We start from the raw sequence: 18,211 nt of genomic DNA, 5'->3' as shown, positions 1-18,211 counted from the left end.
AGGAATTAAAAACTATAACTGGGGAATAACAGAACTTAAGTATTAGAAAGGACAGTCAGCAACCATGCAAAATCCAAACTAGTTACGTATCTAAATAGTTCCCCAACATACTTGAATCTGCTTGCTTAGGTAGCGTCGTATCAACTTAGCCCTACACAAACCAGCTAGCTAAAAACACTTACCAGATTTGATGTCACTGAGGGCATTTTAGTTTGTGGCACGCGAGGTAACAACACTGGCAGAGGTTCAAAGTGCATCAAAGGGCTTCCGGAATCTGCTGTGGTTGTTGTTTCTACTGCTATGATATTTTTCTCATCATCTACGCAAAGCAACAAAAGCAAAGAATCCCTGTCAATACAGATTATTTGCATTATTACTTGTGGACAGTACTATGAATCCATTTTTTAAAATGGGATCCTCTTAGATGATAAGCTCTGTTTTAATCTTTCCAAGGTATGTGTCATACTGTTAGCAAAGCAAATAATCTTTTTTTGCCTTGAAAAGATTATTCCCAAAGATTATTCTCCTTCTCATTGCATCCTTGCAAAATTAAGTAACTGAAATCCGTTTTTGTGTCTTCAGTTTAACGGTGATCCTTACCAGAGGCTGATCCTTCCCAGTGTCTGCAGATTAATTCCTCCATGCAGCCTAGGACTTCACTCCATACGTCATCAAACACAAATGTGAGCACAGAATCTTTCATGCAGGAATACGGAGAGATAGGAGGAAACCCCAATTTCCGTCTATTAGAGGAAAGTCCCATTTTCCTCTCGTGCAGCTCCTCCTCCCTGTAACACAGTGAGCGTTATCTGTACCATAAAGGCATGCTCTCCATCTCCTGTATTTTTGGATGCTACTAATCATGAGCGTTTAATGCCACTTTTCGCCTGCTGCTTTAACAGCCACCAGGTGCTCAGGGCAAAGGCTTAATTCAATTTTAGAGAATTAGACATAATCAACAAGAGAAAAAAAAAAAGTTAATTTACAGCAGCAAGGGTCCTTGGCTGCAGACTCTTCCACCATGCAACCCATGTTCTAAAGTCTGAAGCCTGGAAGACAACTGCTCAAAAAAGTGTACATTCATCTGCCTAAAGAAACTTTATAGAGGGGACTGATGCAGACACATTTACTATGACTTTAGTATCTGCTCCCTGAATTAATACTTAACATCAAAAAGCTACAAACCTTGGGGGTGGGGAGGGGGAGAGACCATTAGAAGAAGCTGTAAAACATTTTGCCAGTTTCTGTAGAGACAGCAGTTACCGTTTGCTGTGATAGTGGTGCCCCTCTGGCCTGGTCAAAGCATGTCATCCACCAATTTCAATTTCATGGTCCATGCATCTAAGTGGCCTTATTTATTAAAACCAATTAAGTAGTTAGCAAGGGACATTACCATCTAGAGTCCTTACCTAGGTCATATGTTCATATTGTTAGACTGAATAAAGTTAAGGGGCAAGAAGAATCATCTTTATGTCACCCTTAATCCTTTCTTCTTAAGGTAAAAAATAGTATGAATTATTTCTTGGCAAGCATCATATCCACACTAATCCTTCAATTACCACTGAAAACCTGGGAAGGTACAATTCCACACAAAACGCTAGTCTCTGCACTTCAGTACAAAAAACAAAGCAGCACATTGCTAGTGCACGACAAACAACAATGAATTTGACTTAATATGAAAAATAAATGCTGCTTAAACAAGTTCTATTAAATATGCCAAAATGTATCAGGCTCTTAGTTGTGGTGAAACAAACTACTTAAACCATGAAGAGAAATGGCTAGTATGAAAAACTGCAAAACAAACAAACAAACCAAACCCTAAAACTAATACTGCAAAATAAATTGTTCTAGGGGATGGATAAAGCCAATTCCCAGTGCCCTACAAACCTTAGTCTTTTCAAAGTTCTCTGGAGGAAAGACATCAGAAAAAAAGTTTTCCTCAAACACTTCAAAGTTGGTTTCATCAACCAACATCAAAGCCAAAGATATAAGTCTTAAAAGCAGAAATTCCAGGACACTGGTACTAGTTACTGTCTTGATATTCAATACCTACACATCTCTGCAGTCGAATGCTAAATATTCCTCCATTACACCTTCGGAGACGATTACCCCATCTTCACCTTCTTCACTCTCCGGAGAACGCAAGGTGGGAGACTTGGAACGGTCAGCCTTTTTGTGAACAGGAGTAACAGAAAGAGGTACCTTCTTGCCAAAAACACTAAATCTGAAGAGGTGACAGTTTTCAGAAAGCGGAAATGAAAAGAAGTTGTTATTCCACTTGTAATAGCAGCATTTGGTGAACTGAGAGGCTAAGAGACGACAGAGTAGGTAAGGCTAGATATCAGGGAGACCAATAAATACGTGTATTAATTATAGAATGAATTCTTTAGTTTTGTATATTTTTAGTTCTTAGGAGCTTGAAACTTCAGACAAGAAAGCTCAAAGCTAATTAAAAAACATTCTGAAACATTAAAAAAATAAAATAATAAAAGCAGTAGTAATGGAGTGGTTTGCATCTTTGAAGTATTATACACATTTGAAAGACGATTAACAATAAAGACAGCTACAATATGTACAAATCCTTAAGAAGTCAGCAGTAGCGAAATTCTTTCCACTTACTGCTTTACTGTAGTTAACAACAAGCACAGCTAGACAGTCCCGCTATTCTGAATGTACTTCTTCTAGTTAAAAGAAAAAAAAATGCTGTGTTCAAAACTCAGGCTAAGAAAGAGGTTCAAAAACTTTCCTTCACACAGTTTAAGAAGCTGATCACTGCAGCCCGCTGAGAAGAAAATAACCTTCCCACCTTGGCACAGTCCGGATTAACCGCTGGTACTTACTCATTAGAATCTTTTTCTTGTGGTGAACTTACATCTGATGAACCTAAACTGCCAGAAGGTGAACTTGAATACCATCCATACCCTTCGTCTGTGGGGATCACTATCTGCTTCCCCACAACCCTGCCATGACAAAAGGCAAAAGATAAATAAATCAGAAAGTGTTGAAAGTAAGATTCTTCAAGTGTCCAACAGCACACAGTAGCAAAGACCGAAAATTCTGCTAGGAAGCTATGCATTTTTATTGGTGACAGTTAAATGCGGTTTGAGTTGTTTTCCCTAGTACAGATAGCTTCAAGTCAAGTAAATACATTAAGAAAATTGCGCTGATTTTTTATACCCTGCTAACTGGAAGACTTTTGAATACTGACAAAACTGTTCACGTAAGGACGATTTAAAATTTAAGCTTCCATATAGCCATAAGGACTGCTGAGTTAGGGTAGGAGAAATTTCTAATTGTTTTTAAGCTCATTGCTTTTAGCGATACCATACATCTTTTCTAAGAGAATTTTGCTACGGCTGTTTTGCAAATAGCCATAATTCTCCTGCAAGGAACGAAATGTGAGATAGCAGAATGTTTATTAATGACAGCAGCAGGCAGACTACTAAAGCGATCTTTATCTCCATCTACTGTATCCTTGCATAAAATCACCCTGCTACTAACAGTGTTTCAAAAAACAGCTCTTAGAATTATAAAAGAGCAAGAGCAGCCATGCTGTGATGCTACTTTCATTAGTCTAAAAAAATGAAATGAAAAACCTGAGATGAGGAAAGCTGGAAGTCCACTGCTGACATTCTTCCTGCAGTCCCTCAACATGTACATTTTCTTTTTGTTCATAAAGAAGCTCATCAATTTGTCTGAACATTTGCTGAACCTGTCGTGTGGCAGCTTTATCAAATTCCTGGAAAGGAAAGTTATCCAATAAAAACCTAGTGAATGGTATTTGGAGTTTTTTTTTTAATTGACATTTTTAAAATTGAAAAGACACCTGTTTGTTTAAAGCTTAGCAGGATGGATTTAAACAGCAATGACCTCCACTGCATTTAAAGACGTTAACTTTAAATAATTTTTCACTGGGAGATGATGCAGACCACTGCTGGGGTCGATGGTAGCTACATAAAAAGCTTAAATTGACGCAACAGAAAACCTATTAAAACATTTTGAAATGTCTACATTATTAAGTTAGAGACATAATAATTTGCATAAAACATACCCGAACACAAAGGATAAAATTCAGCAAGATTTTAATGAAATGGAAAGTTCGTTGCTTGTATTGTCCACAGATGACACCAAAACAAAAAGCAATGCAGACCGGTGTAAAACACTATGCAGCGAAGGATGATCACGATCTTTGCTAAATGTTGTCGTGTTGCTAGAAAATGGTTCTTGAGTAATTCAAATCTGAACAGTTCCCCATCTTTACCTCACAGAAAGCAATAGCATCCTTTGTTTTGGCAGACGGGGAATAAAGGACATTTTTTAAATTAAAATAATGTTTTAGGGCATTACTATATTTTGAGAAACATACAAATATCCACAAGTTTTCTTAAATCTGAAGTTTGAGAAACGCAAAGCATATGAAAATCATCCACTCACATTTAGGATTCCACAATAATAGCATTAATGTTGTGTATGTACATATGTGTGAATATGTGTGTGTGAGTGCATATGCATTAAATATATTTGCACCATCAACTCTTTAGACCGGGAACGCAGAATACTAATTGCATATGAATTGACTACAAATCGAGTATGTTCTGATCTAAGAGGAAGGGAAAGACGGAGGTCAAAACAATGCTTTTCCTATAACCACTGTCATTGCTTTATTTACAGATCCAGTGCTCATCTTTACCCTGAAATGTACTTCCAATGGCATTTCAAGTGTCTTTCAACTCGCTGTGCTGGATTTGGTTTGGATGATTACGTTCTACTCACATCACAGCCCCAAGAGAAGACTGAGCTGTCTTCAGTGGTGGTTCCTGCATAGCTCTGACTAACAGACCATGAATTCCCATGATCGGTTGGAGTAACAGAAGGGTAATCTGTTTCCTTCGAAATTTCAGATTCACTGAAATGCACACATTGAGAAAAAAGGAAGAAGAAAAAAAGCAATAATCACAGAATCACAAACAAGTGGGTAAGTAAACTTTTCTTTCTGTACAAAAGAGCACAGATATATCAGAACAGGTCTCAGCAACCCTCCTCTAAGAACAGTTTTCAAACGGTAAATATTTAAATTAGAGGCACTTAAGCAGAAACCATAGTATGTGTTACTCTAGGTTGGAACTGTAATTCTTAATAACCTCACTGACATAGGAAGTCTAGGGGGTCAGGCTTTCAAACATTAATTTTCCAAAAATTATCTTAGTTACTCTGCAGACAATTTCTAGTTCCAGTTCTACATCACTCAAGAATTATTCTTCCCCTTTCCCTCTTGTTTCTGGCATACAATTAAGATGCCATTTACAGGCTGGGAACAGAACACAGTAAAAACACTGATTATTATTTCCAAAATGCATCTGCGCCGCAGCACATATCCTGGGGCTTGCAAAATGTACCACACTGTCTAATGGAACTGAAATAGAGGTCCACCATCTCAAAAACCTGAGGCTGCAACCCTGCCTCTTGAGTACCCACAGAAAGGACATGTTCTGAAACGCTACAGTCAGGAGTTAAAGCCTAAGCCTAACTGTATTACTCTGGCACTTCTGTGACGGAGTAACACCGAAGTGACTGTTCCTCTATTGTCTCCAGAGATACATTTTATGTTATTACCAGTACCTTGAGGTCTCCCCATAGCTTTTGACAGTGGGTGCAGCTGGGTGGACCTCAGCTCGTGGTTCTGGCAGGGGATGCTGCTGCAAGGCATGTTTTGTAAGTCCTTGTCTAAAACAGAGAAGTGGAAGTTAGAAAAATAAACACCTGCAGAGTTCCAAAGTGTTACAGTTTGTTGTTGTTGGGTTTTTTTTGGCTCTTGAAGGAATGCACTCATTTGCATACCTGACCTCATTTATTGTTAAAAGGCTAGTTCCTGTTATCAAAGCTTTAGAACTGAGATGAAAACTAACTCCAGGCTAAACACGGAGTTAAAGGGCTTTGCTTAGAAAGCAGTATCTTCCTTTACAGTAAACTTAAAATACTGTTGTGAACTGGGTTACAGCTCTGTAAAAGCAGATGTAACATAGCTGTCCCCCCAGGCGACCTGTAATCACACAGAACAACACTGGCCTCTAAACTCAAGCACAGGCAAAATAAGGGAAAACGGTATTTGCTAGTTTTTGTTTTGTTAAAATTTAGATGTCTAGGAAAAAGAGACAAGAAAAGGCAGAGCAGTAGGAGAGAGAGAAGTGCAGGAAGGCAACTACGGTGAATAGCTCTGGGAAGAAAGATCAAAGATCAAACAAAAAAAAAAGAAAAAAAAAAGAACAAAGCACGTCTTTATCCCGAGTACCGGCCGAAGAAGCCCTCTCTTCTGTGATACCTCTGGTGTTGGAGAGAGCAAGGCTACCGAAGTAAACAACACCGCATCAAAGGAGCTAACTACCAAAACCTAGGTATTTTCCTATACCCCCCCTCCCCGGGAAAAAAAAAAAAAAAAGCATCAGTTACCCCCTGGGTCAAAAAGAGGCAATTTAAGTTAATCACCTCCTACCAAACCTGCCTTTCCCGGTAGTGACAACGCGCGGGCACCGCCGCGCTCAGCCCGTCAGGAGGCTGCCCGTATCCCGGCCCCCTCCCGCGGCCCCAGCGTTACCCGGCGCAGCCCCCCGGCCCCGTTTCGGCGGCCGCCCAGCAGGCCCGAGCGCGGGGCCTGGCCGGGCGCGGCGGAGCCCGGGGGCGGCGCGGGGGAAGCCGCGGCGGGGCCGGGGGGGGGGGCAGAGCGGCGGCCACTCACTTCTGCCGGGCGCCGGGGGGCACCGGCTTGCGCGCGTATCGCGAGATCATCCTCCGCCCGCCTCGCCTCAGCTCAGCTCAGCTCAGCGCGGCAGCGGCAACGCCGCCGCCCGCCGCCTCCCCGCCATGGCGACGCTCCTCCCCGCCCCGCCCCGCCCCGCCCCGCGCCGCGCCGGGGAGGCGGAGCGGCACTGCGCGGCCCTGCGCAGCACGGCTCGGCCCTGCGCTCATGGAGGGCGGCCGGCGGGCCGCGCTGGCGGAGGACGCCGTGCGCTACCGCCTCTTCCCGGTGGCGGGCGGCGAGGCGCCCCTCCGCCGCTGCGCCGACAGGATCCTGCTGCGCTTCGCGCCGCTCCTGGCCGCCTACATCTGGCAGCGGCAGCCCTTCCGGCTGCGCTGCCTGCCGGCTCGCGGTGAGCAGCGCCGCCGCGCCGCGCCGCGCCCGTTAGCGGGGCCTCGAGCCGCCTCTCATCATCTCCTCTCCCTTCCCCCCCCCCCCCCCGGGCAGGCGACACCCCGGCGCACATCGGCGGCACCACGCTGTTCGGGGATAACGTGGAGGACGAGTGGTTCATCGTCTACCTCGTGCGCGAGATCACCAGGCAGTTCCCGGAGCTGGCCGCCAGGTAGGGGGGCGGGGCGGGGCGGGGCGGCCAACGGCCGACAGCGGCCAACGGCCAACGGCCAACGGCCGCGCTGGGGGGGGAGCGGCCTCCCGCCCAGGGGTTGGAGCGCCGAGGGCGGGCCCCCTGAGCCCGCCTGCCGGCAGAGCCCCCTTTCTCCCTGGCCAGGGTTGACGACAACGACGGGGAGTTTCTGCTGATAGAAGCTGCTGATTTCCTGCCGAAGGGGCTGAATCCCGAGAACAGTGAAAACCGGGTGAGTTCAGGGCTTTCCTGCAAATGAGCAGGTGTACGGGAGACTTAACCGCTGGCCGGCTCTGACGCTTGTTTTTGCCCCGCGTGCTCCTACAGGATGCTAGGTAAAATGAATGAGAAACTGCTGTAGGAACATCTAAAAGTGCTGCAGCTATCGAGTGGTTCTTCTAGAGTCGTTTTTTCAAAGCCCTCGTGCGCTCGAGTCAGAGGAGGAAAAAAGAGAGCTTTCTTCTACTCATAACGTGACGCTCGCGCAGAGACTCGAGACCTGCCTGAGAGCCTCTGAATCCCTCTTGATTAGCTAGATCTGATTCTTGCACATAAATCAGCCTTTCAGGGTTGTTAACTGACTTGGCTTCTGTAAACCTACCGTTAGTGTTGGCTAAAACAGTGCAATTGCGAAGACAGAGAAGGTGTCATGCTGTTTATTAATCTATAAAACCAGTTTGATAGTCTCCTTCCCGTTATCTAGGTTACTGGAGTGCTAGGAAAATTTAGATAATATGGGAACTGCGGAATATATTTGTTATGCACGCATGCCATATTGCTTTCCTGAGGAGCACTCTTGCCCCTGTGTGAGCTTTCTAGCTCGGGTATAGCCGCTTGAGTTTTTCTACCATGTAGTGCTCAGGCTGCACATGTAGTGCAGCCTGGGGAACGCTCAAGACTGGAGCGTCTCTGACTCTACAGGTTGACAGCCTGGGTCTGGCGTAGCTGAACCGATGAGCTGACTCCTTCGCCAGAGTCTGCAGCTGAATCACCTCACCGTAGATGATTGTCAGTGGATTATGTCACTGAATTTCTTACCTACAGATTTGAATGGAAAGAACTTACTTCTTCGTTAGCGGAGAATTTTTGTGTACTCCTCCAAGGCAGTTAAAAAGAGAAAGGAGGCGGGGGAAGACACAACACAAAAATGAATCACAAACCCTTAACTGGATTATTAGTACCATGTTCTCCTTCCATTTCAAGGATTGGGAGGTGACAATGCTAGATCCAGCTGTTCTTCTCTTAGGCTAAGAAAACAGCAGAGGTCACATGTCAGAGGCACCCGAAATGGTGCTCTTCAGTCATTGTCCTGTTCTTCAGCAGCTAGGTTATTTTGCTGTCAGGTTCTCCTGAAGTGGATCTCCAATTTAAGAGAAACTTTTGGTACGGCAGTTATTAAAGAAACAAGATTTATGTGATCAAACCTGTTGCTGCTATTAAAATAGCCTTTATTTAGTGGTTAGGTCATGGTCTTCAGTGCCTGTATGTACTTCATGCTGTTTCCTGTGTTATTTCAATATTCGTACTCCAGTATTCTCTGCGTTTAAACAAACACGTTCATCTATGAAAAGAAATTTTGCATTGGTCAGTCTGTGACTGTTTTTACCCTTCTGATGAAAACGTTACTGTCTGCCAGGTATTCTTTTACAAAGGTGAGCTGCACATCATTCCACTGCCGGAGACTCATGGGCAGGAATGGGAGCTACCTGCTTCCAGTCCGACAATCTCACAGGCGTTAACGTTGTTATCCACCCGTGCGGAGGAGTGTCTGGCCGCAAAACCCATTAGAACGGCCGTGTATAAACGCATCAGTGGGTACGTGGATGGTTTATGGTGTTCTGTAGCCGCTGATTCTTGGCTCTCTGGGGTACTTTCTTTCCTTGCATTCGGTCGTTTTCCTGTTCACTGTGCTAAAGCTGCTTCCTTTTCTGAAGCCCCAGGGAGAGTTTTTCTGTGGCGTTCTTTGGGGGGAGGCGGCACAGTCACGTAAACTGTAACCTTGTCTGGGGGCTCAGGTAGAGGTTCAATGTGATGATGCCGCACCTGACAGTGGTAGGAGTTACTCCACATCCTTCCCATACTAATTGGTGAGGAAATCTGAAAATTGTCTGAGTCCTCTGGGGGAAGAGGCAATCCTGAACAACGGTGCAGAACCAGCATGCTTTTCAGAGCATCAGCTCACTCTCTGAAATGGTCAGCAGTACATGTAATTTTCTGCAAGGATGTGACAGCCTGAGCCAGATGACCTCTGCAGTCAGCACAGTGAAGGAAGCTGCGTAGCTGGACATATTAGTTCAATTCACAGTGATGCTTTTTACCAATGTGGGGATTAAATTTTTCTTAGCTATATATTTTTATTTCTCTTTTTTTTTTTTTTTTTAAGTGAATCTTGTTTAGGCGTTCCATCTGGTAGATTAGCTGAGTTTTAACTTTATTTCAGAATAATCTTCTTGTACTCGGCCCATAGTACAGACTAATATTAAAGTAAAAATGGAAACAGTAATTAAAAAGGAGTGGTTTGGTCTTGCAATACACTTAATACACTATATTGCTATCATACGATACAGGTATCCTGAGAAAATTCAGGCCTCGTTTCACCGAGCCCACTGCTACCTCCCGGCAGGCATTGTGGCAGTGCTTAGGCAGCGCCCTTCGTTGGTGGCTGCAGCAGTCCAGGCCTTTTACCTGCGAGATCCCATAGATTTGCGAGCGTGTCGCTCTTTTCGGACTTTCCCTCCGGATGAGCGTGTGATGACTGTAGTAAGTGATGCTTCTAATTCAACTTGTTATCACTGAATTAAGTTCTGTTACTGATGGAGGTTCTGTGGTCAAGTTAGATAAATGTATGGGTTTCATTTTTAAAATAGCACGTTTTCTGATTTTCTCTTTTGACACTAGCCATGGATTTCCAGTTGATTATGTTAATAGCTTTGCTGCCTTCAGATTGATGTGGCTAGGCTTTCAAACGGGCTAAACGCCAGAGAAGAATTTCTGAAGTCGGAGGACACTACTGCTAAAAGTTCCTCTGCTAAAATGTATTTAGATCTAACAAAGTTCGTATTTATTTAGAGATGTTACCATCTTTGAATATACTGTGTAAAATCTAAGAAGTGACACATCTTAGACAAATACATCTGTCAACTTCTAAATACCATCTGACAGATTGTCTGTAGTATGGATGCTTTAAAATACAATTCAGATGGCAGAGTGTGAAAGGTGATGCCCATATAGAACACGGTCGCGCTGCAGCGAGTGTTTTTCTTTTGCTCTGCTGTTTTCAGGTTACTTTCACAAAGTGTTTATATGCACAACTAATGCAGCAGAAGTTTGTTCCAGACAGACGCAGTGGATACACGCTGCCCCCGCCATCCCACCCTCAGTACAAAGCCCATGAACTGGGCATGAAACTGGTAATTATTATCTTTTTTTTTTTTTTTATGCGTTGTGTACTTAGTCTGTTTAGTTTGTTTGTTTAGAGGTGTCGAAGAAATGACACTTTGCGGGTTGTCTGCTTCAACAGGAAGATGTAAGCAAACTGGCAATTGCAATTTTTGTAGAAATATGATATTAAGTATTCTGGGAGTTTTCTTTTATAGAGCACTTTTGTACTCTAGAAACTGTTCCAATCGGGACTTACGGGTTTGTGTTGCCATAGCTGACCTGGTGTCAAATCCAGTTAATTTTCCCTAAATGAATATGAAAAGTAGCATCCATCTCAAGGTAGACGAGATCGGTTTTAGCGTCTGCCTGAAGTAGCACATCCTGTCATGTTTTAAGTTGCTGTTTACGGCCTTTGTATGGGGAGAATTTTCTGTGGGCTAAACTTGCATTTCGGCTTAGAGTTCTAGCTGCTGTGCGCCAAAACTATTGGTGCCATGCCTCAGGCATCAGGGCCCACAGGGGAAGGCTAAAGGCCAGTACAGCCCATTACCCTGTCCTGCACATCCACTTTTGCACAAGGTGGGGGCACCAAAGCTCGTTACAGTGCATCCTTGCTGCACAGAGGAATCCCGAGCTTGAACTGCCTACAGGTTGCAGCCGCCTTAGCGTAGGCAACAGCAGAGATGGGGTGGGGGGGGGGGGAGGGTGTTTGATTGAAGGGCAGGATGGGCATCGGGCACAGTGTGCCCTGGGACCTTGCTGCAAGTAGATATGCAGCCAAGTCTGTTCTCACAGATAGCGAGAGCCGGGGTTTTCTCTTCTGAAGTTTCCTTTTCTCAGAATTGTGCCCCAGCGCAGCAGGTTCACATCCACAAAATGTGTAAGCAAGGCAAGTTTGCAGTTCAGCATAGATTATAAATACAAATAAAGTCTGGATGCTTTGCAGTTGGTGCACTGCAAATCTGTCCTCTAACTTGGTTTTCAGAAACTTTTGTAGACAAACCTTTTATGTCAGGTAGCAGTATCTTGCTTGTCTGGAAGTTGGACTCTGTCTCTCTGCAGCAATCATGGATCATTTTGACTCGGCAGTCAGCTTTGGTGTCTACTTCCTAAATGGCAGCTTCAGGAGCTCAGCGGTAGTGTGTTCTTTATGTGGTTGTTAAAGGTGAACTTACATCTGCCACATCTTGGAACCTGTTATTGCTGTATCTCTTATACAGGCTCATGGCTTTGAGATTTTGTGCTCTAAATGCAGTAAAGTTTCTCCTGGTTCCAAGACAAATGTCTTAAGCAGTCCCCTGTGGGAGAGATTCTTCAGCAGTCTGAAAGAAAAAAACTACTTCAAGGTGAGGCTCTGTGTGTGTGTAATTCAGGAAAAACACCTTTAGCTCTTGAACTTCTCTAAGTACTTATAGTAGGGCAAGGAGTGTAGTGCTTTTCTGTGTAGAAAGTGGATGAATATCTTTCTTGGAGGCATGTACAATTTGTTCCCCTTTGAAATTAATTTCCTTTTGAAATTAAAAAGGAACAAGTAGGATTTGAGGATTAATTCCTATCTCTAACAAAGAGGGACTGCATTTGAACGGAGAAAACCACAATGCAGTTGTGTATCAGTATAATTGTTTTCAGTACTTTACATATCATTTGCATGCTGTCATGATTAAATATTCTTAACAGTTCTTTTTTTAACACCAAGTAGGCCACTTGAGCTCATGTAAGATTTTAGTGAAGGGGCGTTAGTTAGGTGATGCTGCATTTAACTACTTAGTTGAAGTTTGTAGTGTGGTCAGGTTAACGTCTTGCAAGTACATTCTTACAGTACTGCAGTGCCACTTCTGGGGAAGTGGCAAACCCAAGAGATTCATTCACGATTCCTGTACAACATAACCTTTCTATCGGCTTCTGAAAACCATGCTGTTGTGAGAATCATAGTGTTGTCTTTCCTTATTTGTAGCCTAGACCAAACAATATTTGGTCTTTAGTTTATATCTGACTGGGAAAGCACCTTATGCCCGTTCTTTATATCATACTCCAAGTGTAAACAGCAAAGGAGTACTACTCGTCTTGATTCTCTCAGCACTAAATTTCTTTGCAACTAAGAGTTGTCAGTAGTAGTCCTGACTGTGAAAAGGAAGTGGAGGGAGAATTGTATAGATTCATGCTTGTGACTGGTCTTAAACAGGGAGAAATGGAAGGATCTGCTAAGTACTTGGAACTGCTGCATATGGCAGAAGATTACTTCCAGCGCTCTGTTACCAAGCCAGAAAGGTAAGAGCTACTTTAAATTCATGATTAATCAGACACAGTACCTGTAAGTACTTTAACTAAGCTTTTGTAACACTTGTTTTGCTTTTCTTTTTGCTTTAAATCAGGACCTTTTTTCCATTCCACACTTAACCTTGGTGCTGTGACTAGGGCATGCAGGTGTTAATTCCTCTAGAGTATTCTCTACCAGTAGACATTATTGCTTGAGTAACTATTTATCTTGGTTCTGTAAAATATAAAGGTATTCCAAGTGCTTTAAGAGCTGACCGAAAAGCATTATTATTATTCATTTGGTCAGTTGGCTATTAAAATTGTTTAAAAGTTTCATTGAAAAGCAGTCCCGATGAATGATAAATACAGAGTAATCCATCTCCGTTACTCAAGGCAGGCAGCTGGCTGTAGAAAAGATCAAATCCAAGAAAATAAATCATTGTGAAAATATCTGAGACTTTGTCAGCTCGTAGTAGCTGGACTGTTAGTTGCTTGAAGTTCCAGTTGTGCTGTTTGGGATCTGCCCATCCTAATACTTATTAATCAAGACAAAATAAATTTAAGGAACCAAGGAAGCACGTGAAAAATGGGCTTTGTAGCCATCAGCAGGGAATACAGTTTGCTGTCTGTGTCTTGTTTTGGCTAATACTGTCAGTGCAGCACGCTTGTACTTCCCTGAGCATTGCTTATCTTTTTGATGTGCTTTTTGCACAGCGGGAATAATGGAGACTTTGAGCCAAAACATGCGTGTGGAGTGTGAGATGCCATTGGCATTGTGTTGCTAGTAAAAATCCATTTCAGTAAGCTGAAAATTTTTCTTTAAGCTCTGTTGCAGTGAGCCCAGGTGATGAAATTTTGACATTGCTGCAGACAACAACCCTTGATTTGAAGGAGCTTGAGAAAGAAGCAGCTTGTCTTCCTCCAGAGGATGGTGAGCAGGATAGCAGGGGTAGACTCTCTCACAAATGATTATTTGTGGGGCGGGAAGAGGAATATTCACAGAACTGTGTGTGTAGAGTCTCCGTGTCTACTTCGTTTATCTTCTATCTTGTGACTGCTACAGGCATTATTAATGGACAGTTATTTAAAATTTGAGGCAACTGGTTGGCTTACGTAAGCCGTAAAGCTTGCGGTTGTGAATTGGCAAGATAGCAATCCAGTTTTGGGGTTGATACCACTGGATCAGGAACATCATGCACACTCATACCAGATCCAGTACTTTGTGTCAACTGTATGCCAGACAAAGTATTTAAAACATTTTATTAAATTAACTTTGTATTGTCAGTATTGGAATTGGTTTAGTTAGTTTCCGGTCGGCTCCCATGGCCAATATAAAATGAGCATAATGTTTATATAGTGTGTTTTGACTCATTTGACAGAAATGTAGTTGTTGTCAGTGAGTGATGCAGATCACATCTGTACTTCTGGATGATGTGGTGTACAAATTCAACATTTGGTGCTCATGATCATAGGACCAGGACTGGCTGGGTCATTCACCTCCTATAGCGTAAGCATTCTTATCCTTCATGTAGTGGCAAAAAGATTATCTTTGTCTAGAACAGTATCTGCTGCTTTGAAGGTGTATATAAAGCAGTGTTTTAAAGCACTAAAACTACCTGGACTCTAAGCGTGAAAAACTAAGAGTGCAAAAGTGAGTTACAGAATGCTCACAGTACTTTGAATCATCTAGATTGAGTCTTGTAGGCTAACAGACTTCTGCACAAACAACAAATATGTTCTTTCAGATGACAGTTGGCTGGAGATTTCACCAGATGATCTAGACCAGATGTTGAAGGAGGCAACAAATGAGTCCCATTCTTCCTCAAATAAGGAAGAGGAAAAATATGACTTGGAAGCGGTTGCTGAAAGTATGAAGGCTTTTGTATCCAAAGTCTCAACACATGAAGGAGCAGAAATGCCATGGTACTGTTAGTTTTAAGTTTGGTGTTTGGTATGGATTGTGTTTTCATTCTATTGCAGCCCTTTAGGTGGTTCTGAATATCCGAGTATCAAAATTTCCAAGTGCTCTATTTAGCAGAGGCCCGAACAACGATGTATCAGCAGTGGATATGTACGTGCTTTTAAACTAACTCGGTGACCACTCTGACACTGGTGCCAGTAAAAATAGCTGAAGCGGCCCTATTTTCCAGAGCTTTACTTCAGTTTTGGTTGTTTTTTTGGTAAATGTCTTAACTGGAGGATCACTGTTGTCAGTTACCATAGTTCTTAGCCCGGTTGTTAAAATGTGTCTCTCAAGACAGTTCATTTGTGGTGAATTTTTCCTGCCATGAAGGATTAGCTATGGAGTATGCTAAAATGCCTCTAGTGAGGCTGCAGGCAAACAGAAATGTAACTTAATTTCATAGAGCCCAGACTCCCTCAATTTAAGACTGTTGATTTTTATGGTACAGCTGTGGATAGATGTCCTGTAGATAAATATGCTGAATATACTGTGCCTGTTTTTGCATCGCTAAAGCACACACTGTACACATGGAAGCAGAAAAAAGAATCACTGTGGATCCCTGTCATTAGTCCCAACAGTGGAAGATAAGTGCTAACTGAAGATACTTAGCTATCTAGACAAAAGCAGACTGCCACAAAGTTAGTTGCTGGAGTCGAGAAAGCGTATGTGAATGGTGAGTGAGCAGGCCTTGAATTTAAAAAAACAAAGGATTACGTAGTAGCATATTGTCCAAGTTCTTCTTTAATAACTCTAATATTGAGACAATAATGCTGTGTAAGCTATATCAAACAGATAGGGAATACTCAATTTATTCTCTTAACTGATCCTTGTTAAGTTGTAGGTGCTTGACTCAGCATCAATGTCTGAGATATGATGTAGCGTTTTTGTGGCTAATTTAAAAAAAAAAAAAAAAAAAGAGGGGAAGGGAACTACTGAGCCTTACAAGAGACCAGAATTAAGTTTTTAGCGTTCTCTTCTTCTCTCTGGGTAGGTGCTCTAAACCTCAGAGATCCTTAGCTTTACAAATCTTTGTCTAATATATAACACTTCCACTTAATTTCAGAAGGATGCCAGGCATACTTACTTTGGTTGCCTTCAATGTTAGTTTTCCTTTTTCCTTTTTGCCTGCCAAGATGGAACAATTAGTTCTTGGCTTTCTTTTCTCCTTCATGCCAAGAGCTGCAACACTTGCAGTTTCATTTCTGATTCACACAGGCCTCAAGCTAAGTGCTTCTTGGGCCATCAGGTCAAACGCCTGAACTTTAGTCTAGGCTTGAGGAACTCAATATGCCAAGTGTTTTTTCTGCCTATGTCAACCTCATGCAAGCAGAAAAGCAGCGCTTATTAAAAATGATTTTTAATATTTCAGGTCATCTGATGAAGCCCATGTTACCTTTGATGTTGACTCTTTTACAAATGCCTTGGACAGAATTTTAGGTGAGATTGATTCAGTTATGTGGCTTCTCTTGGCTTTCTGGTTATCCTCTGGCACTGCACTGACTTTCTTTGCTATGTGTACTTAAACAAAATAATATATAGGTGCAGACTCAGAAGAACTGGATTCTGATGATTTGGATGAAGAGGAGGAGTTTGAGTTCTCAGATGAGGATGATGAAGACTTAGATGTTGAAAATCAAAGGCAAGCGCAGAAGGCGTTGCCTAATGAAGTTACAGGCAGTCTCAAGTCATATATGAAGGAGATGGACTGTGAGCTGGCACATACCAATGTCGGTAGAAGTTTCACTACCCGAAAGAAAGGGGTAAGTATCCTTTGAGTTCTAGTTTGTAGCGTAGTAATTTCCTGAGAGTTTTAGTAGGAAAGAGGGAAATAGGCTAAGTGGCCGTTCTGAGTGACGTGATCCACAACTTTTGTCCTCTGATCATGTGCTAAGTAATTATTTAAAAAAAATAATAATCTCATGTGCAAGCAAAATGTGCTGGAGTTGCACCACAGGATGTTTTTTGAAACAAAAAGTTAATTAAGCTTTGTCTTGCACATTGGTTCCAGGACTTGGTTTCATTTCCCTATTTTGGTAGTGAGGCAAGCAGCTGCAGCTTGGCCTCTTCTGATTTTCTGCAATAGATTACTCCCACAGGAAATCAGCCAGAACTCAGTAACCTTCTCTGTCCTTCTCTTGGAACTTAACGTGTATAAAGGAAAGTGATGATTTTAAACTGGCATGAAAATTTGGTGGCTAAACTCCCGTCTCTCAAGACAGCGTGGAACGTACTGAACTTTGTTCGCTGCAGAACTATTTACTTGATTTTTCTCTTGTGGTTTGTCCTTTTTTTTTTTTTTTCCCCTATCTGATTGTTTACCTATATGATTTGTCTCGATAAAACTTCCTCTTTGTATTTATGACAGGTGAGTTCTGTTAAAGCAACTGTGTCTCAAAATGCCGGCCATGATTCTGGGGCTGAAGATACTGAGCTGACACCCATTGATGTGGATATGAACCTCGTGGCTAACCTGCTTGAATCCTATAGCGCTCAGGCTGGCCTAGCAGGACCCGCTTCTAACATTTTACAGAGCATGGGGGTGTATTTACCTGAAAATGCCGATCAGATGGGTTCTAATAAGGAAGCAGAAGAATAACAGATTATCTCAATTCTGAATATATGGCTGATTGGAAAAAGCAGCACAGAAAGAATTAGCAGTGTTTTGGCAGAAGAGACGAAAGGTTTGAATTTCAGGCATTTTATGCATTAGTTACACGTGGCTTTAAAAATACAAAGGTGAATTTCTCTGGAAAGGCTTTCTGTTTGGATGCCGTCTTGGACGGAAGGTGGATTTTCCCAGTGCTAACATGTTTTCAGAAAACTGAAAAGTGGTGTTGTGACTTGAATGAAACTCATTACAAAGCTTGTTTTTAATACTAAAATTGACAATCCAATTTGGCATATTTCAAAAATATCCTTTTACCCATTACGAATTGGTTTCAATATCTAGAAAACAGTTCATATTCTGAAAACACTGCTGTGGTTTGGGGAGATAAAGGAATACTATATTATAAGAAGTGTTCTCTTGTGGATTTGGAGACCCTGATTAACAGCAAACACTTAATCACTTTCCCAAAAGTATTAATGCTTTATTGTAAGAACATCTGATAATTGTTAGAAGAATCTGTTTTTTATTAATCGGGACTATTTGAGGAATTATCAAATTGAATGTGTAAATATTGCTATAAGTATTTTTTGAATTTATTTAAATAAAAACAGAAGTACAACTTGA

At 42.3% G+C, this 18,211-nt stretch overlaps 2 protein-coding genes and 1 long non-coding RNA gene across 6 annotated transcripts in view; 2 read left to right on the top strand and 1 right to left on the bottom strand.

Moving 5' to 3' along the window:
- Positions 1 to 4,798, top strand: part of LOC138067853 (uncharacterized) — a 14,953-nt gene extending 10,155 nt beyond the window's left edge. Inside the window, exon 4 of the long non-coding RNA XR_011142303.1 lies at positions 4,672 to 4,798. This is a non-coding gene — a long non-coding RNA (uncharacterized lncRNA). The remainder of the gene's footprint in view (positions 1 to 4,671) is intronic.
- Positions 1 to 6,889, bottom strand: part of FAM149B1 (family with sequence similarity 149 member B1) — a 17,269-nt gene extending 10,380 nt beyond the window's left edge. For 2 of the 4 annotated variants that reach the window (XM_068951027.1, XM_068951028.1), the window contains exons 1-8: positions 6,734 to 6,889; positions 5,620 to 5,724; positions 4,774 to 4,906; positions 3,597 to 3,739; positions 2,841 to 2,960; positions 2,054 to 2,224; positions 601 to 788; positions 183 to 319 (exon numbers count right to left, since the gene is read on the bottom strand). In XM_068951027.1, coding sequence (XP_068807128.1) covers positions 183 to 319; positions 601 to 788; positions 2,054 to 2,224; positions 2,841 to 2,960; positions 3,597 to 3,739; positions 4,774 to 4,906; positions 5,620 to 5,724; positions 6,734 to 6,783 — 1,047 coding nt within the window. In that variant the 5' untranslated portion in view covers positions 6,784 to 6,889. Of the gene's footprint in view, positions 1 to 182; positions 320 to 600; positions 789 to 2,053; positions 2,225 to 2,840; positions 2,961 to 3,596; positions 3,740 to 3,826; positions 3,944 to 4,690; positions 4,907 to 5,619; positions 5,725 to 6,733 lie in introns of those variants that run through there. The other 2 variants (XM_068951029.1, XM_068951030.1) reach the window with 2 other exon arrangements.
- ECD (ecdysoneless cell cycle regulator) lies at positions 6,807 to 18,211 on the top strand. The gene is made up of 13 exons (XM_068951026.1): positions 6,807 to 7,145; positions 7,241 to 7,358; positions 7,524 to 7,611; positions 9,016 to 9,194; positions 9,947 to 10,139; positions 10,661 to 10,789; positions 11,981 to 12,106; positions 12,943 to 13,028; positions 13,841 to 13,947; positions 14,762 to 14,939; positions 16,349 to 16,416; positions 16,519 to 16,739; positions 17,345 to 18,211. Exons 1-13 carry the CDS (start codon positions 6,962 to 6,964, stop codon positions 17,573 to 17,575), a joined length of 1,908 nt encoding a protein of 635 aa, XP_068807127.1. The 5' UTR covers positions 6,807 to 6,961; the 3' UTR covers positions 17,576 to 18,211.

Source organism: Struthio camelus, chromosome 7 (assembly GCF_040807025.1).
Source record: "Struthio camelus isolate bStrCam1 chromosome 7, bStrCam1.hap1, whole genome shotgun sequence".
Taxonomy (NCBI): domain Eukaryota; kingdom Metazoa; phylum Chordata; class Aves; order Struthioniformes; family Struthionidae; genus Struthio; species Struthio camelus.
This window is presented reverse-complemented; position numbering and strand designations above follow the sequence as displayed.

Excerpts from the sequence above, each read along its gene's own strand:
- ECD (XM_068951026.1), top strand. The coding sequence starts at position 6,962 with ATGGAGGGCGGCCGGCGGGCCGCGCTGGCGGAGGACGCCGTGCGCTAC. Across the intron at positions 10,140-10,660 it reads ATGAGCGTGTGATGACTGTA|GTTACTTTCACAAAGTGTTT; the intron begins GTAAGTGATGCT and ends TGCTGTTTTCAG. Across the intron at positions 10,790-11,980 it reads ATGAACTGGGCATGAAACTG|GCTCATGGCTTTGAGATTTT; the intron begins GTAATTATTATC and ends TCTCTTATACAG.